The sequence below is a fragment of the Monodelphis domestica genome, chromosome 1 (assembly GCF_027887165.1).
Source record: "Monodelphis domestica isolate mMonDom1 chromosome 1, mMonDom1.pri, whole genome shotgun sequence".
In the NCBI taxonomy this organism is placed as follows: domain Eukaryota; kingdom Metazoa; phylum Chordata; class Mammalia; order Didelphimorphia; family Didelphidae; genus Monodelphis; species Monodelphis domestica.
Genome location: NC_077227.1, coordinates 626,542,723 through 626,556,959, shown reverse-complemented (window position 1 = coordinate 626,556,959; position 14,237 = coordinate 626,542,723). Strand labels below are relative to the sequence as shown.

At 37.4% G+C, this 14,237-nt stretch overlaps 1 protein-coding gene and 1 long non-coding RNA gene across 4 annotated transcripts in view; one reads left to right on the top strand and one right to left on the bottom strand.

Annotated features, from left to right (window-relative positions):
* LOC103102951 (uncharacterized) overlaps window positions 1-14,237 on the bottom strand; it is a 274,602-nt gene that overhangs the window by 69,425 nt on the left and 190,940 nt on the right. The window lies entirely within an intron of this gene.
* The window catches only part of PLCB1 (phospholipase C beta 1), a 902,125-nt gene that overhangs the window by 786,206 nt on the left and 101,682 nt on the right, over window positions 1-14,237 (top strand). For all 3 annotated transcript variants that reach the window (XM_001374433.3, XM_007476702.3, XM_007476704.3), the window contains 2 exons: window positions 13,911-13,987; window positions 14,106-14,195. In XM_001374433.3, the coding sequence (XP_001374470.1) occupies window positions 13,911-13,987; window positions 14,106-14,195 (167 nt within the window). The remainder of the gene's footprint in view (window positions 1-13,910; window positions 13,988-14,105; window positions 14,196-14,237) is intronic.

Genomic DNA, 14,237 nt, shown 5'->3' with positions numbered 1-14,237 from the left:
CTATATGCTCCTAGGGCACCCAAATTCAAAACGAACAACAGCATAGACCCTGGGAATCCTCCTCCTGGACCTGGACCAAAAGGTATGCCCCCCCAAAAGCCAGAACCCGAGATCACTCAGACCTAAGGGGTAGGCAGAAGGAAGGTCCCAGGACCCATCCCCCCTAACCCAGAGCTCTGAGTCCAAGGCAGCAGAGGAAACCTCAGAGTCTCAGGGCCGGCTATTCTGAAGGCCACTTCCTGAAAACAATCTGACTCAGTCGCGGGGGCACCCAGACAGCAGGGAAACAGAGAGAGACGGGGGAGCCTGTAACCCCCTGGCTTGATCCTTCCATCTGAGTCTCACGGAAGGTCCCTGCCTCAGGGCATACTCAATTCAACCCAGTGAAAGGTAATCTTATTAGGAGCCCTCAGAGCTCCGGGAAGCCATGGCCACTCCCCCCTCAGAGTGTAGGCTCATCTGGCTGGCTAAGGCACTGAAAAACCTCTCAGAGAGTGCCGAGCCAGGCTCAGAGCATGGAAGTAAGGCAACGGAGAAGCATTGGGAGGGAACTGAGGAGGGCAGTAACACAGAAACACCAGCAATTCCTGGCCTCCCCTGGAGGACAGAACAGCTGAGGAGAACCTGACAATTTGCCTAGGGCTAAAACCTCTGAACACCAGACAGAGATAAGAAAAGCTAGACCTACCCACTCAGGTAGAGATGGCAAACTCCACAAAAGCACAAGAGCCTCAAAATTCCAAGGGAAGAAGGGGGCGACTTTGGACACACTTTATGGAGCAAAAAAACAAAATATAGAGGAGATAGAAGAGGAAACACAAGCAAATGCTCTGAAAACTTCCAAAGGAAAATGAAACTCTCCACAAACCCATGAAGAATTGGAATCGGAAAGGATCAAAAAGATGGAAGCCTTCTGGGAGGAAAAGTGGGAAATAATGCAAAAGAAATTCACACATCTACAAAAGCAGTTTGACCAAAGTGAAAAGGAAAAACAGGCTCAAAAGGTCAGAATTAGGCAACTCGAAGACAACGAGCAAGAATTAATAAAGCAAAGCCAAAAGACCAAGAAATTAGAAGAGAATATAAAATATCTCACTGACAAGGTCATAGACTTGGAAAATAGAGGGAGAAGAGACAATTTAAGAATAATTGGACTTCCAGAAAAGCCAGAGATAAACATCAAACTCGACATCGTAATACAAGATATAATCAAAGAAAATTGCCCAGAGATCCTAGAACAAGAGGGCAATACAGGCACTGAAAGAGTTCACAGAACACACTCTACACTAAATCCCCAAAAGACAACTCCCAGGAATGTAAATTGCCAAATTCCAAAGCTTTCAAGCAAAAGAAAAAATCTTACAGGAAGCCAGAAAAAGACAATTTAGATATAAAGGAATGCCAATCAGGGTCACACAAGACCTTGCAAGTTCCACTCTGAATGACCGTAAGGCATGGAACATGATTTTCAGAAAGGCAAGAGAGCTGGGCCTTCAACCAAGAATCAGCTATCCATCAAAACTGACTATATACTTCCAAGGGAAAGTATGGGCATTCAACAAAATATAAGATTTCCAAGTTTTTGCAAAGAAAAGACTAGAGCTCTGTGGAAAGTTCGATATCAAAAATCAAAGAGCATGGAATACCTGAAAAGGTAAATATGAAGGAAAGGGAAAAGGAGAAAAATGTTATCTTCTTCTTTTACTCAAACTCTCTTCTATAAGGACTACATTTATATCAATCTATGTATACTAACATGTGGGGAAAATGTAATGTGTAAATAGGGAGAAAAGAAAGACCAAATAGAATAATCTTTCTCACACAAAGATTCACACGGGAAGGGGAGGGGCAGAAAACTCTTATAAGAAGGAGAGGAAGAGAGTTTTTACTTAAACCTTACTCTCAGGGAAATCAACTCTGAGAGGGAAGAACATCCAGATCCATTGGGATCTTGAATTCTATCTTACCCAACAAGTGAAGGGAGAAAGGAAAACCAAGGGGGGGAGAGGGGGAGGGAACACCAAAAAGGGAAAGAAGAGGAGGGGGAGGGGAGGGGACAAAAAGGGAGGGACTAGAAAGGGAAATATATCAAGGAAGGGAACAAGGGGGACTGATTTAAAGTAAATCACTGGACTAAAAGGTAGAGCTGAAGAAGAAAAGTTAGAATTAGGGAAGGATATCAAAATGCCAGGGAGTCCACAAGTGACAGTCATAACTTTGAAAGTGAATGGGATGAACTCACCCATAAAACGCAGACGAATAGCAGAATGGATTAGAATCCAAAACCCTACCATATGTTGTCTTCAACAAACACACATGAGGCGGGTAGACACCCACAAGGTCAGAATTAAAGGATAGAGTAAGACCTTCCGGGCCTCAACTGACAGAAAGAAGGCAGGAGTGGCAATGATGATATCTGATAAAGCCAAAGCAAAAATAGACCTCATCAAAAGGGATAGGGAAGGTAATTATATTTTGTTAAAAGGGACTTTAGATAATGAAGAAATATCACTAATCAACATGTATGCACCAAATAATATAGTACCCAAATTTCTAATGGAGAAACTAGGAGAACTGAAGGAAGAAATAGACAGTAAAACCATATTAATGGGAGACTTGAACCAACCATTATCAAATTTAGATAAATCAAATAAAAAAATAAATAAGAAAGAGGGGAAAGAAGTGAATGAAGTCTTAGAAAAATTAGAATTAATAGACATATGGAGAAAAATAAATAGGGATAAAAAGGAATACACCTTCTTCTCAGCACCACATGGCACATTCACAAAGATTGACCATACATTAGGTCACAGAAACATAGCACACAAATGCAGAAAAGCAGAAATAATAAATGCAGCCTTTTCAGATCACAAGGCAATAAAAATAATGATCAGTAATGGTACATGGAAAACCAAATCAAAAACCAATTGGAAATTAAACAATATGATACTCCAAAATCAGTTAGAGAAGAAATCATAGAAAAAAATTAATAATTTTATCAAGGAAAATGACAATGGTGAGACATCCTTTCAAACCTTTTGGGATGCAGCCAAAGCGGTAATCAGAGGTAAATTCATATCCCTGAGTACATATATTAACAAACTAGGGAGAGCAGAGATCAATCAACTGGAAATGCAAATAAAAAAACTTGAAAGCGATCAAATTAAACCCCCCCAGCAGAAAACCAAACTAGAGATCCTAAAAATTAAGGGAGAAATTAATAAAATCAAAAGTGATAGAACTATTGATTTAATAAATAAGACAAGAAGCTGGTACTTTGAAAAAACAAACAAAATAGACAAAGTACTGGTCAATCTAATTTAAAAAAGGAAAGAAGAAAAGCAAATTAACAGCATCAATGATGAAAAGGGGGACATCACCTCCGATGAAGAGGAAATTAAGGCAATCATTAAAAATTACTTTGCTCAATTATATGGCAATAAATACACCAATTTCCATGCTATGGATGAATATATACAATAATACAAACTGCCTAGACTAACAGAAGAAGAAATTGAATTCTTAAATAATCCCATATCAGAAAATGAAATCCAACAAGCCATCAAAGAACTACCTAAGAAAAAATCCCCAGGGCCAGATGGATTCACCAGTGAATTCTATCAAACATTCAGAGAACAGTTAATCCCAATACTATACAAACTATTTTACATAATAAGCAAAGAGGGAGTTCTACCAAACTCCTTTTATGACACAAACATGGTACTGATTCCAAAACCAGGCAGGTCAAAAACAGAGAAAGAAAACTATAGACCAATCTCCCTAATGAATATAGATGCAAAAATCTTAAATAGGATACTAGCAAAAAGACTCCAGCAAGTGATCAGAAGGGTCATCCACCATGATCAAGTAGGATTTATGCCAGGGATGCAGGGTTGGTTCAATATTAGGAAAACCATCCACATAATTGACCACATCAACAAGCAAACCAACAAGAACCACATGATTATCTCAATAGACGCAGAAAAAGCATTTGATAAAATACAACACCCATTCCAATTAAAAACACTAGAAAGCATAGGAATAGAAGGGTCATTCCTAAAAATAATAAACAGTATATATCTAAAACCATCAGCTAATATCATCTGCAATGGCGATAAACTAGATGCATTCCCAATAAGATCAGGAGTGAAACAAGGATGCCCATTATCACCTCTACTATTTGACATTGTACTAGAAACACTAGCAGTAGCAATTAGAGAAGAAAAAGAAATTGAAGGCATCAAAATAGGCAAGGAGGAGACCAAGTTATCACTCTTTGCAGATGACATGATGGTCTACTTAAAGAATCCTAGAGATTCAACCAAAAAGCTAATTGAAATAATCAACAACTTTAGCAAAGTTGCAGGATACAAAATAAACCCACATAAGTCATCAGCTTTTCTATATATCTCCAACACAGCTCAGCAGCAAAAACTAGAAAGAGAAATGCCATTCAAAAACACCTTAGACAAAATAAAATACTTAGGAATCTATCTCCAGAGACAAACACAGGAACTATATGAACACAACTACAAAACACTCTCCACACAACTAAAACTAGACTTGAGCAATTGGAAAAACATTAACTACTCATGGATAAGACGAGCCAATATAATAAAAATGACCATCCTACCCAAACTTATTTATCTATTTAGTGCCATACCCATAGAACTCCCAAAAAATTACTTTACTGATTTAGAAAAAAACATAACAAAGTTCATTTGGAAGAACAAAAGATCAAGGATATCCAGGGAAATAATGAAAAAAAACACAAATGATAGTGGCCTTGCAGTCCCAGACCTCAAACTATATTACAAAGCAGCAGTCATCAAAACAATTTTGTACTGGCTAAGAGACAGAAAGGAGGATCAGTGGAATAGACTGGGGGCAAGAGACCTCAGCAAGACAGTATACGATAAACCCTAAGATCCCAACTTTTGGGACAAAAATCCACTATTCGATAAAAACTGCTGGGAAAATTGGAAGACAGTATGGGAGAGATTAGGTTTAGATCAACACCTCACACCCTACACCAAGATAAATTCAAAATGGGTGAATGACTTAAACATAAAGAAGGAAATCATAAGTAAATTGGGTAAACACAGAATAGTATACATGTCAGACCTTTGGGAGGGGAAAGACTTTAAAACCAAGCAAGACATAGAAAGAATCACAAAATGTAAATAAATAATTTCGACTACATCAAATTAAAAAGCTTTTGTACAAACAAAACCAATGTAACTAAAATCAGAAGGGAAACAACAAATTGAGAAAAATGTTCATAGAAACCTCTGTCAAAGGTTTAATTACTCAAATTTATAAAGAGCTAAATTAATTGTACAAAAAACCAAGTCATTCTCCAATTGATAAATGGGCAAGGGACATGGATAGGCAATTTTCAGATAACGAAATCAAAACTATTATAAGCACATGAAGAAGTGTTCTAAATCTCTTATAATCAGAGAGATGCAAATCAAAACAACCCTGAGGTATCACCTCACACCTAGCAGATTGGCTAACATTACAGCAAAGAAAGTAATGAATGCTGGAGGGATGTGGCAAAGTAGGGACATTAATTCATTGCTGGTGGAGTTGTGAACTGATTCAACCATCTGGAGGGCAATTTGGAACTATGCCCAAAAGGTGATAAAAGAATGTCTACCCTTTGATCCAGCCATAGCACTGCTGGGTCTGTACCCCAAAGAGATAATGGAGAAAAAGACTTGTACAAGAATATTCATAGCTGCGCTCTTTGTGGTAGCCAAAAATTGGAAAACGAGGGGATGCCCATCAATTTGGGAATGGCTGAACAAATTGTGGTATATGTTGGTGATGGAATACTATTGTACAAAAAGGAATAATAAAGTGGAGGAATTCCATGGAGACTGGAATGACCTCCAGAAAGTGATGCAGAGGGAGAGGAGCAGAACCAGGAGAACATTGTACAGAGACTAATACACTGTGGTATAATCGAATGTAATGGATTTCTCCATTAGTGGCGGCGTAATGTCCCTGAACCATCTGCAGGGATCTAGGAGAAAAAACACTATTCATAAGCAGAAGACAAACTGTGGGAGTAGAAACACTGAGGAAAAGCAACTGCCTGACTATGGCGGTTGAGGGGACATGACAGAGGAGAGACTCTAAACTGAACACTAATGCAAATACTAACAACATGGCAATGGGTTCGAATCAAAAACACGTGATACCCAGTGGAATCACGCGTTGGCTATGGGAGTTGGTGGAGGGGGGGGGGGGAGAAAAGAAAATGATCTTGTCTTTAATGAATAATGCTTGGAAATGATCAAATAAAATATTATAAATTAAAAATAAATAAATAAACTCCAAAAAAAAGAAAGAAAGAAATTTTCTCTTATGTCACCTCCCCTAAATTTTCATGTCTACCAATCACAATAGACACTCTTTTCTAGGACTGCCCATTCTTAGTTCTCATCTTCTTTTGTTCTCACCTTCTCTAGTTAGATTAAATCCTCTGAGTACTTCACACCTCTTGTTAAGCCTGCTTTTTGTAAGTTGCTTGACCTTTTAGTGATTAATTTAACCTTTTCTAGGTACTTAGCACCCTTTTGTATTAGATCTAAAAATAGATCTAGCTTAAGGTTTAGCTTCACTATAAGTATAAATTGGGGGACTTTTCATTGTTCAGTAAGGAGTTTACAACTTTATCTTCCCTAAGGCACTGTCTAAGTATGGGGGGAGTAATGTTAAAATTCCCAATAAATTCTTGATCAAGTACCTCCATTGTTACAATAGGGGGAAAACTTAACCATATCTTCTAAGGTACAGTCTGAGCAGTTTTAAGATTCACACATCTGAAAGAGGTTGGTACTATGAATAGTAAAGTTTGTAGACTTGTTGTATCAAGGTTTGGTACACCACTCCTAGAATAGGCCAAAACGCTATGTGACTGACTGTGGTTATAAAAATAACAAGATAGATTTATTATTATCCAGAGAAGGTAGACTGGAGGATTTGAAACCAAGGTATCCCTACCTCTAAAAATACTGGGTACTCTTCCCCCAAACTATGTGTCTCACGAAAGACTGTCTTCAAAGATCTTCCGGCTCACCTATTTCTACTCTCTCTTTCTGGGATCCCAATTATCTGTCTCTCTGATCTAACAAATCCTCCCAAATTGTGTTTGGATAAGTTATAGTTCCTCAGAGTAGAAAGGGTTTGAACTCTTAATGAGTTCAGGCTCTTGGGCCTAGGCTGCAGGCCTTTTCCTCACAGACAGGTTTACTGGGATGCTGGCAGTTCTCTCACAGACTTCAAGAAACCCTCAGGACACAGGATCTTACAGGTAGATTGAAATTGGAGACAAGGATTGACAGGATCTCCCACCAGTATATAAGGATCTCAGGATAGCTGGTAAACAGGAAAACAGAACCTTTAACTGCCTCTAGGTTCAGACAGACCAAGCCACAGGAAATAAACTCTCTGATATCCCAAAAGGACAAGAACAAGGTCCCTCCTCTGACTGTCTCCCTATGTCTGGTGTTAACTCTTCTCCAGGCTCTAGAACAGCCCTTTACATTTGGTTCATGAGACCCGTCCCTCTTTGCAAAGGCTTGCATTTAGTCTCTTATGCAGAGTCTTTTTCTTTCTTTCTTTCCTTCCTTCCTTCCTTCCTTCCTTCCTTCCTTCCTTTCTTTCTTTCTTCCTTTCTTTCTTCCTTCCTTTCGTTCTTCCTTCCTTCCTTCCTTCCTTCCTTCCTTCCTTCCTTCCTTCCTTTCTTCCTTCCTTCCTTCCTTCCTTCCTTCCTTCCTTCCTTTCTTTCTTTCTTCCTTCCCTTTCTTCCTTTCTTCCTTTCTTTCTTCCTTCCTTCCTTCTTTCTTCTTTCTTCTTTCTTTCTTTCTTTCTTTTTTCTTTCTTTCTTTCTTTCTTTCTTTCTTTCTGTCTTCTTTCTTTCTTTCTTTCTTTCTTCTTTCCTTCTTTCTTTCTTTCTTTCTTTCTCTTTCTTTCTTTCCTTTCTTTCTTTCTTTCTTTCCTTTCTTTCTTCCTTCCTTTCTTTCTTTCTTTCTTTCTTTCTCACAACATTTCCTTCCCATTTCTGAGTCAAAGTTCACACCTGCTGAATAGAAACCACCTTCCATTGAATTCATTTCCTTATGCTATTCTGTTCTTTCCTTCTTTGTGCCCTTTAGAACCTCCATTTTAACATTAATAATCTCCTCCCCTCTCAACTTAGATCTTTTTCCTCTCACAATCTTTCCATATTCTTGCATCCATGGAGACAAGACCCCTCCAAAAGGCATATAATACTGGTTATACATTCCAGAAATATGCATACCTTCTCTCACTTACCCTGAGACTGTGGGTCAAGAGAAGAAGACAAATATTTTGTTCTGAATTCTAACTATATGCTAAATTCACCACTCGTGAATTTCCTTTCCTTAAGATTCCTATCTATTCTAGGTCATGATCATTGGCTGGGGGGCAAGGTTGGAGGGGGAGGGAAATAACATGAATCAGTAACCATGGGGGGGATCTAAATTAACTAAATAAATTTTATCAATAAAAAAAGATTCTATATTTGTTCTATTGCAATCATCTACTGGCCTTTTGATTATTCTCTATCAGTATCATTCCCACTTTACATTTTTCCCTTCCACTTTGACCTCTGCTCAGGAATACATACATGTGTACATGGAATGTTCATATATTCACATGCAAGAATGTGTATATATACAATATATTGTTTATATTGATGTCCTCTCACTAGCCTTACCATGCTATAGTCTCCTAAACTCCTAATACCTGCATCTTCATTCCATCGCAACCACCCATAAGACTGGTTTGATTTCACCATCATATATATTATGTACATGAGACAGAATTGTAAAATTTCTCTTTCATATTTTAATTTCTTATTCTCTCTTCTTGTGCTACCTCTGATTCACTGCTCTCTAACCTATTCATCATTATCATGATTGATTATTCTGCCCATTTCTGCTTTCCTTCTCTGTCTTCCCAATTTTGTCCTCATTTTCTTTCCTTTTCAGACTGAACTACATTAACCAGTTCTGTATTGTCCCTGTTGACAAGCGTCTTCCACACTTATCATTTCACTGCTTGCTTCTTGAAAATTATTCCCTCTTGGTATTACCTCCATTTCTACAATATTCCTCTTCACCCGGGCCCCAAGTCAAATCAAGTCAGCAAGTATTTCTTAGAACTCTGGGAGTAGAAACCCAGAAGAAATACATATGACTTATCACTTGTTTATATGGGTGTATGATTTCAGATATTGATGTTAAAAGATTGCTCTATTGCAAAAATGAATAATACGGAAATAAGTATCAAGTGATAACATTTGTATAACCCAGTGGAATTGCTTGTTAGCTATTTACAGGGAGAGGAAAGAGGGAAGGGAAAGAAAATGAATCATGTAAACATGGAAAATATTTTAAAAATTAAAAAAATTTTTTTAAGTATTTCTTAAGTAATACTATGGCCAGACACTCTGCTAAGAACTGAGAAAACAAATATGAGCAAAATGAAAAACAGCCCCCTACATACAAGGAGATGGAGCATATTAATGGACGTCATTCTTTAAGTTAGAATCCTGTATCTTTCCTTTTACAACCAAATTCCTAGAAAAAAATGTTATCCTGACTCATAAATGCTGATTTCTCATTTCCCATTCATTTTTCATCCCCACGCGTATAATCTGGTTTCAGACTTAGTCACTCAGCTGAAACTGTTTTTCAAGGTTTCTAATGATATCTTAATTGCTCAGTATAATGATTTGTTCTCATTCCTCATCCTCATGTTAAGAGATTATTGAGCTAGAATGGATTTTAGAGGTCACCTCACCCAACTCAGTCATTCTACAAATGTTGTCCAAAGTAGAACTCCCCTCCCCCAAAATATGCTCCCTTTAAATTCCACTGTTCCTTTTAAGGGTATTCCATCCTTCTAAGTACAAATATTTTTACCTCAGTCATTTTTGATTCTTTTTTTTTTTCTTTTAAAACTCTTACCTTCCATCTTGGAGTCAATACTGTGTATTGGCTCCAAGGCAGAAGAGTGGTAAGGGCTAGGCAATGGGGGTCAAGTGACTTGCCCAGGGTCACACAGCTGGGAAGTGACTGAGGCCAGATTTGAACCTAGGACCTCCCGTCTCTAGGCCTGGCTCTCAATCCACTGAGCTACCCAGCTTCCCCCTCATTTTTGATTCTTTATTCACCATTGCCCTCTTTTACCAACCAGTTGCTAAGTTTTGCCTGTTATCCTTCCACAATATTTGTTCTACCTATCCCTTTTTCTATTTCAGTATCCATTGCGTTTGTCTCTGCATAGACTCTTTACCCTTTCTGATCTATATTCTGTGCAGATACCAAAATAACATTCCTAAGATACTGGTCTGACCATCCACTCCACTTTTTTTTTAGAACAGGAAATAGAAGCTAAGGAGATTAAGTGGGTTATCCAGGGTCACACAGCTAGCAAGTATCAGAGATAGGAACTGACCCTCTTCCTTATTCCAAATCTAGCACTCCTGCCTACTATTTAAATTGCATTAACTTAAACAAGGAGCCCCTCACAAGCCTGCTAGTCCTAAGCTTTTGCCAGAAGAGTTATAGTTAAAAACCTTCTCCTTACTACTGTTTTCCACTCCCACAAAAAAAAAAGAAAAAGAAAAATATCACCCCATTTGGGGGCATTTCTAATCATAGAGAAGATTATTCTACACTAAGTCTAAAACTGTTTCTTTGCAAATTCTGCATGTTTCTTGTTTTGCCCTGTGGTGACAGACAGAATAAGCCCCCATATCTCTTTCACATGGAAATTCTTCAAATATTCTATGATAGATATTATACCTATCATGTCTCACTCTGCCTTCTCTTCTCAAAGCTAAACATCCATATATACTTCAACTCACATGAATAAATAGATATGTGACATTTAAAATGATGACACATTTATGCATTTGTGTGTGTATATCTATGAGATCATGTTTAGGCTCTTCACACACTCTCCATTTAGATGTCATTCTCAGCACCTCACTCTCTCTCACCCCTACAACCTTGTTTATTCTTTCCCACATATACATATATATAGCTCTTTCTTCTCTTTCTTGGCACTGGAACCACCTTGTTTAGGCCAACATCACCTCACACTTATAAAGGCTTGCTGGTTGGTCTCCCAGCCTCCAATTTCTGTCTGTCTGTCTATGTCTTCATTCAGTTAATTCATGAAAATGTTAACTAGCATAGAACCAAATTCTTTATTTTATCTTTATTTGTATAATTAACCAAATCATCTTTATTTTAAAGTTGAAGACTTTGAGACTCAGAAAGTTTAAGTGGCATGTATATCCAAGGTCATACAACTGGAAAATGTAAGGATTCAAAATAAAATATAATAAAACAGATTGCTAATGAGGATATTTTATCACAGGGATATTTGATGAATTCCATCAAAAAATAAATTACATTTTCAAAATCCTTTCATTTCAAATGTCACTATAATCATTCTTCTTTTATATCAGTAGTGATCCTGCTAATACAAGTCTGACTTGATATTTGTATAGTTTTTAAGTCACTTCAGTGATGATTAAATCAAGTATAATATTAATGTTTAGTTAATGTAGATTCCTCATTATCATTCTATAAGTGTTCATTTCTCCAATCTCTTTTATTCTCCTATATTACAGCTGAGAACTTAATTTCACATACTGTTGATCTATTATCACGTTGTCTGTAATAACTATTGTAGTCAGTAAAATGTCAGCTACATGAAATTAGTTAATAAATATTTATTGAGAGACTAGTATTTGAAAAACAGTTAGGAATGCAATTCTCAGGAACAGAGATGCTTTCTAACATGAGAAGGACCCTACTTTGATTCTACAGTCCAAATTAGCGTGTGAACTTATAAATGTTGGCTCCTCACCTTTCCCTTCTCTACCTAAACTATATGATAGCTCAAGATAGTTATGGTAAAAATTGACTTGCATTCTTCCTTGAAGCTATTCTTCCATGGTTTCTATAGTGATATAACAACAATTTTGTTGGATGCAGCCAAAAAAGTAGTTTTTGTGGGTCAGCTGTTCAATCTTGTCCTACTCTATGGATAGTTTGCCATTTCCTTCTCCAGTGTGTCCCCGTTTTAGAGATGAGTAACTGAGGAAAATAAGGGTAAAGTGACTTGCCCTGGATCAGGCAGCTAGCAAGCAACTGAGACCAAATTTGAACTTAGATCTTCCTGACCTCAGTCCCAGTGCTCTTTTCATTGTACCATCTAACACACATGTGGAAGGTACAGAGTGTTCAGGGAAGACTAGCATCTATAGTGTGATGGCTTATGGAGTTTTTTACAGGGTTTTCCAACCACCTTTGATGTTCACCTGCCCCCTAACTTATCCCTTTGGTTTCATACTGGGGTATTGCCCACACCCTGGTAAAACCATCTGACACATGGGCTAAACTAGATCAAGGGTAATTAATAGAACCATTAGTGAGGTAGGGGAGCATCTGCCCTAAGCATTTGAAGACTTCCCCTAGCCTAATGGGCAGATGAGAACATTTGGTTCCAACCACCATCAAGGAGGATGAAGCAGGCACTATGGAACACCTAGAACTTTAAGCTTGGTCAGGCATCAAGATACCAGGTCATCTACCTGGCCATTAGCCATCATCCTGACTTTGGCCTTGCCAAGACATCACCCTGCAAAGTCATTGGTCATCTTCAAAAACAAAGGACCAGATCCAACCATTTTGGAAGGCAATTTAGAATTATGCCCAAAGGACTTTCAAAGAATGCATGCCCTATGATCCAACCATACCACTACTAGGTTTGTATCCCAAAGAGATAAAAACAATGTGAAAGGATTTGTTTGTACAAAAGAATTTATAGTTGCACTTTTTCTGGTGGCAAAAATTGGAAAATGAGGGGATGCCTTTCGATTGGGGAATGGCTGAACAAAATGTGGTATATGATGGTGATGGAATACTATTTTGCTATAAGGAATGATGAATCAATGGATTTCTGCAAGAACTAGAAAGATTTCCATGAACTGATGTGGAGTGAAATAAGCAGAACCAGGAGATCATTGTACACAGTAACTGAAACATTGTAGGATCATCAAATATAATTTACTTTGCTACTAAAAGCAATGCAATGATCCAGGACAATTCTGAGGGACTTATGAGAAAGAATGCTATGCACAACTAGAAAAAGAAATGTGGGAGTAGGCATCAAGTAGAAAACACATGATTTATAACTTGTTTATATTGGTATATAATTTGGGGTTTTGGTTTTAAAAGACTTCTCTATTACAAAAAATGAACAATATAGAAATAACTTTTGAGTGATGATATACATATAACCCAGTGGAATTGCTTGTCAGCTCCAGGAGGGGGGAGGGAAAATGGGAGGGAGACAACAAGAATCATGTAACCATGGAAGAAGTTATCTTTTGAAAAGGACCAACAACAATAAAAAAAATAATTTGAGCATAAATACCTTAAGCAATTTATAAATCTTAGTGTATTGAATCCTAAAAACTATGATACTGTTATCTCCCATTTTACAGATGGAAGACATGACTTGTACAGACTCAAACAATTAGTGTCTAAGACAATATTTGAACTCTACCTTTTCAAAATCTAAGACAGGTGCTCCATTCGCTGACATTATATAGTTCTGATTTATTTCATAGTACCCAGGGCATATTTCCTCTGTCTTCTAGTCACTTCACTCTCCTATACTTGGGTATATGCCAACAAATATTTGCAACTCATAATTGTTATTAGTTGCGTGACAATTTCAGTTCTTTCCAAATATCAGTCAGGGGATTTTCCATTCAGGTGCTGATATGGAAGAGAAAAATCTTCATTTATAATAACTGAAATCTACAATATGTCATTTTATTTCCCCAGCTTATTCAGAAGTTGACAGATGTTGCAGAAGAATGTCAGAACAATCAATTAAAGAAACTGAAAGAAATTTGTGAGAAGTAAGGAGAATTTTTCATTAAAATTGGAAGATGCATTTATAAACATACATTTACAGATTTATTCAATAAAAAGCCTTTAGTTCATCTGCCTTTTTTTTATTATATCTTTGGCTTTTAGAGAAAAGAAAGAGTTGAAGAAGAAAATGGATAAAAAAAGACAGGAGAAGATAACAGAAGCAAAGTCAAAAGACAAGAGTCAAATGGAAGAGTAAGTAATACCAGCAAAAATACCCTTAGAGGACCAGATTGG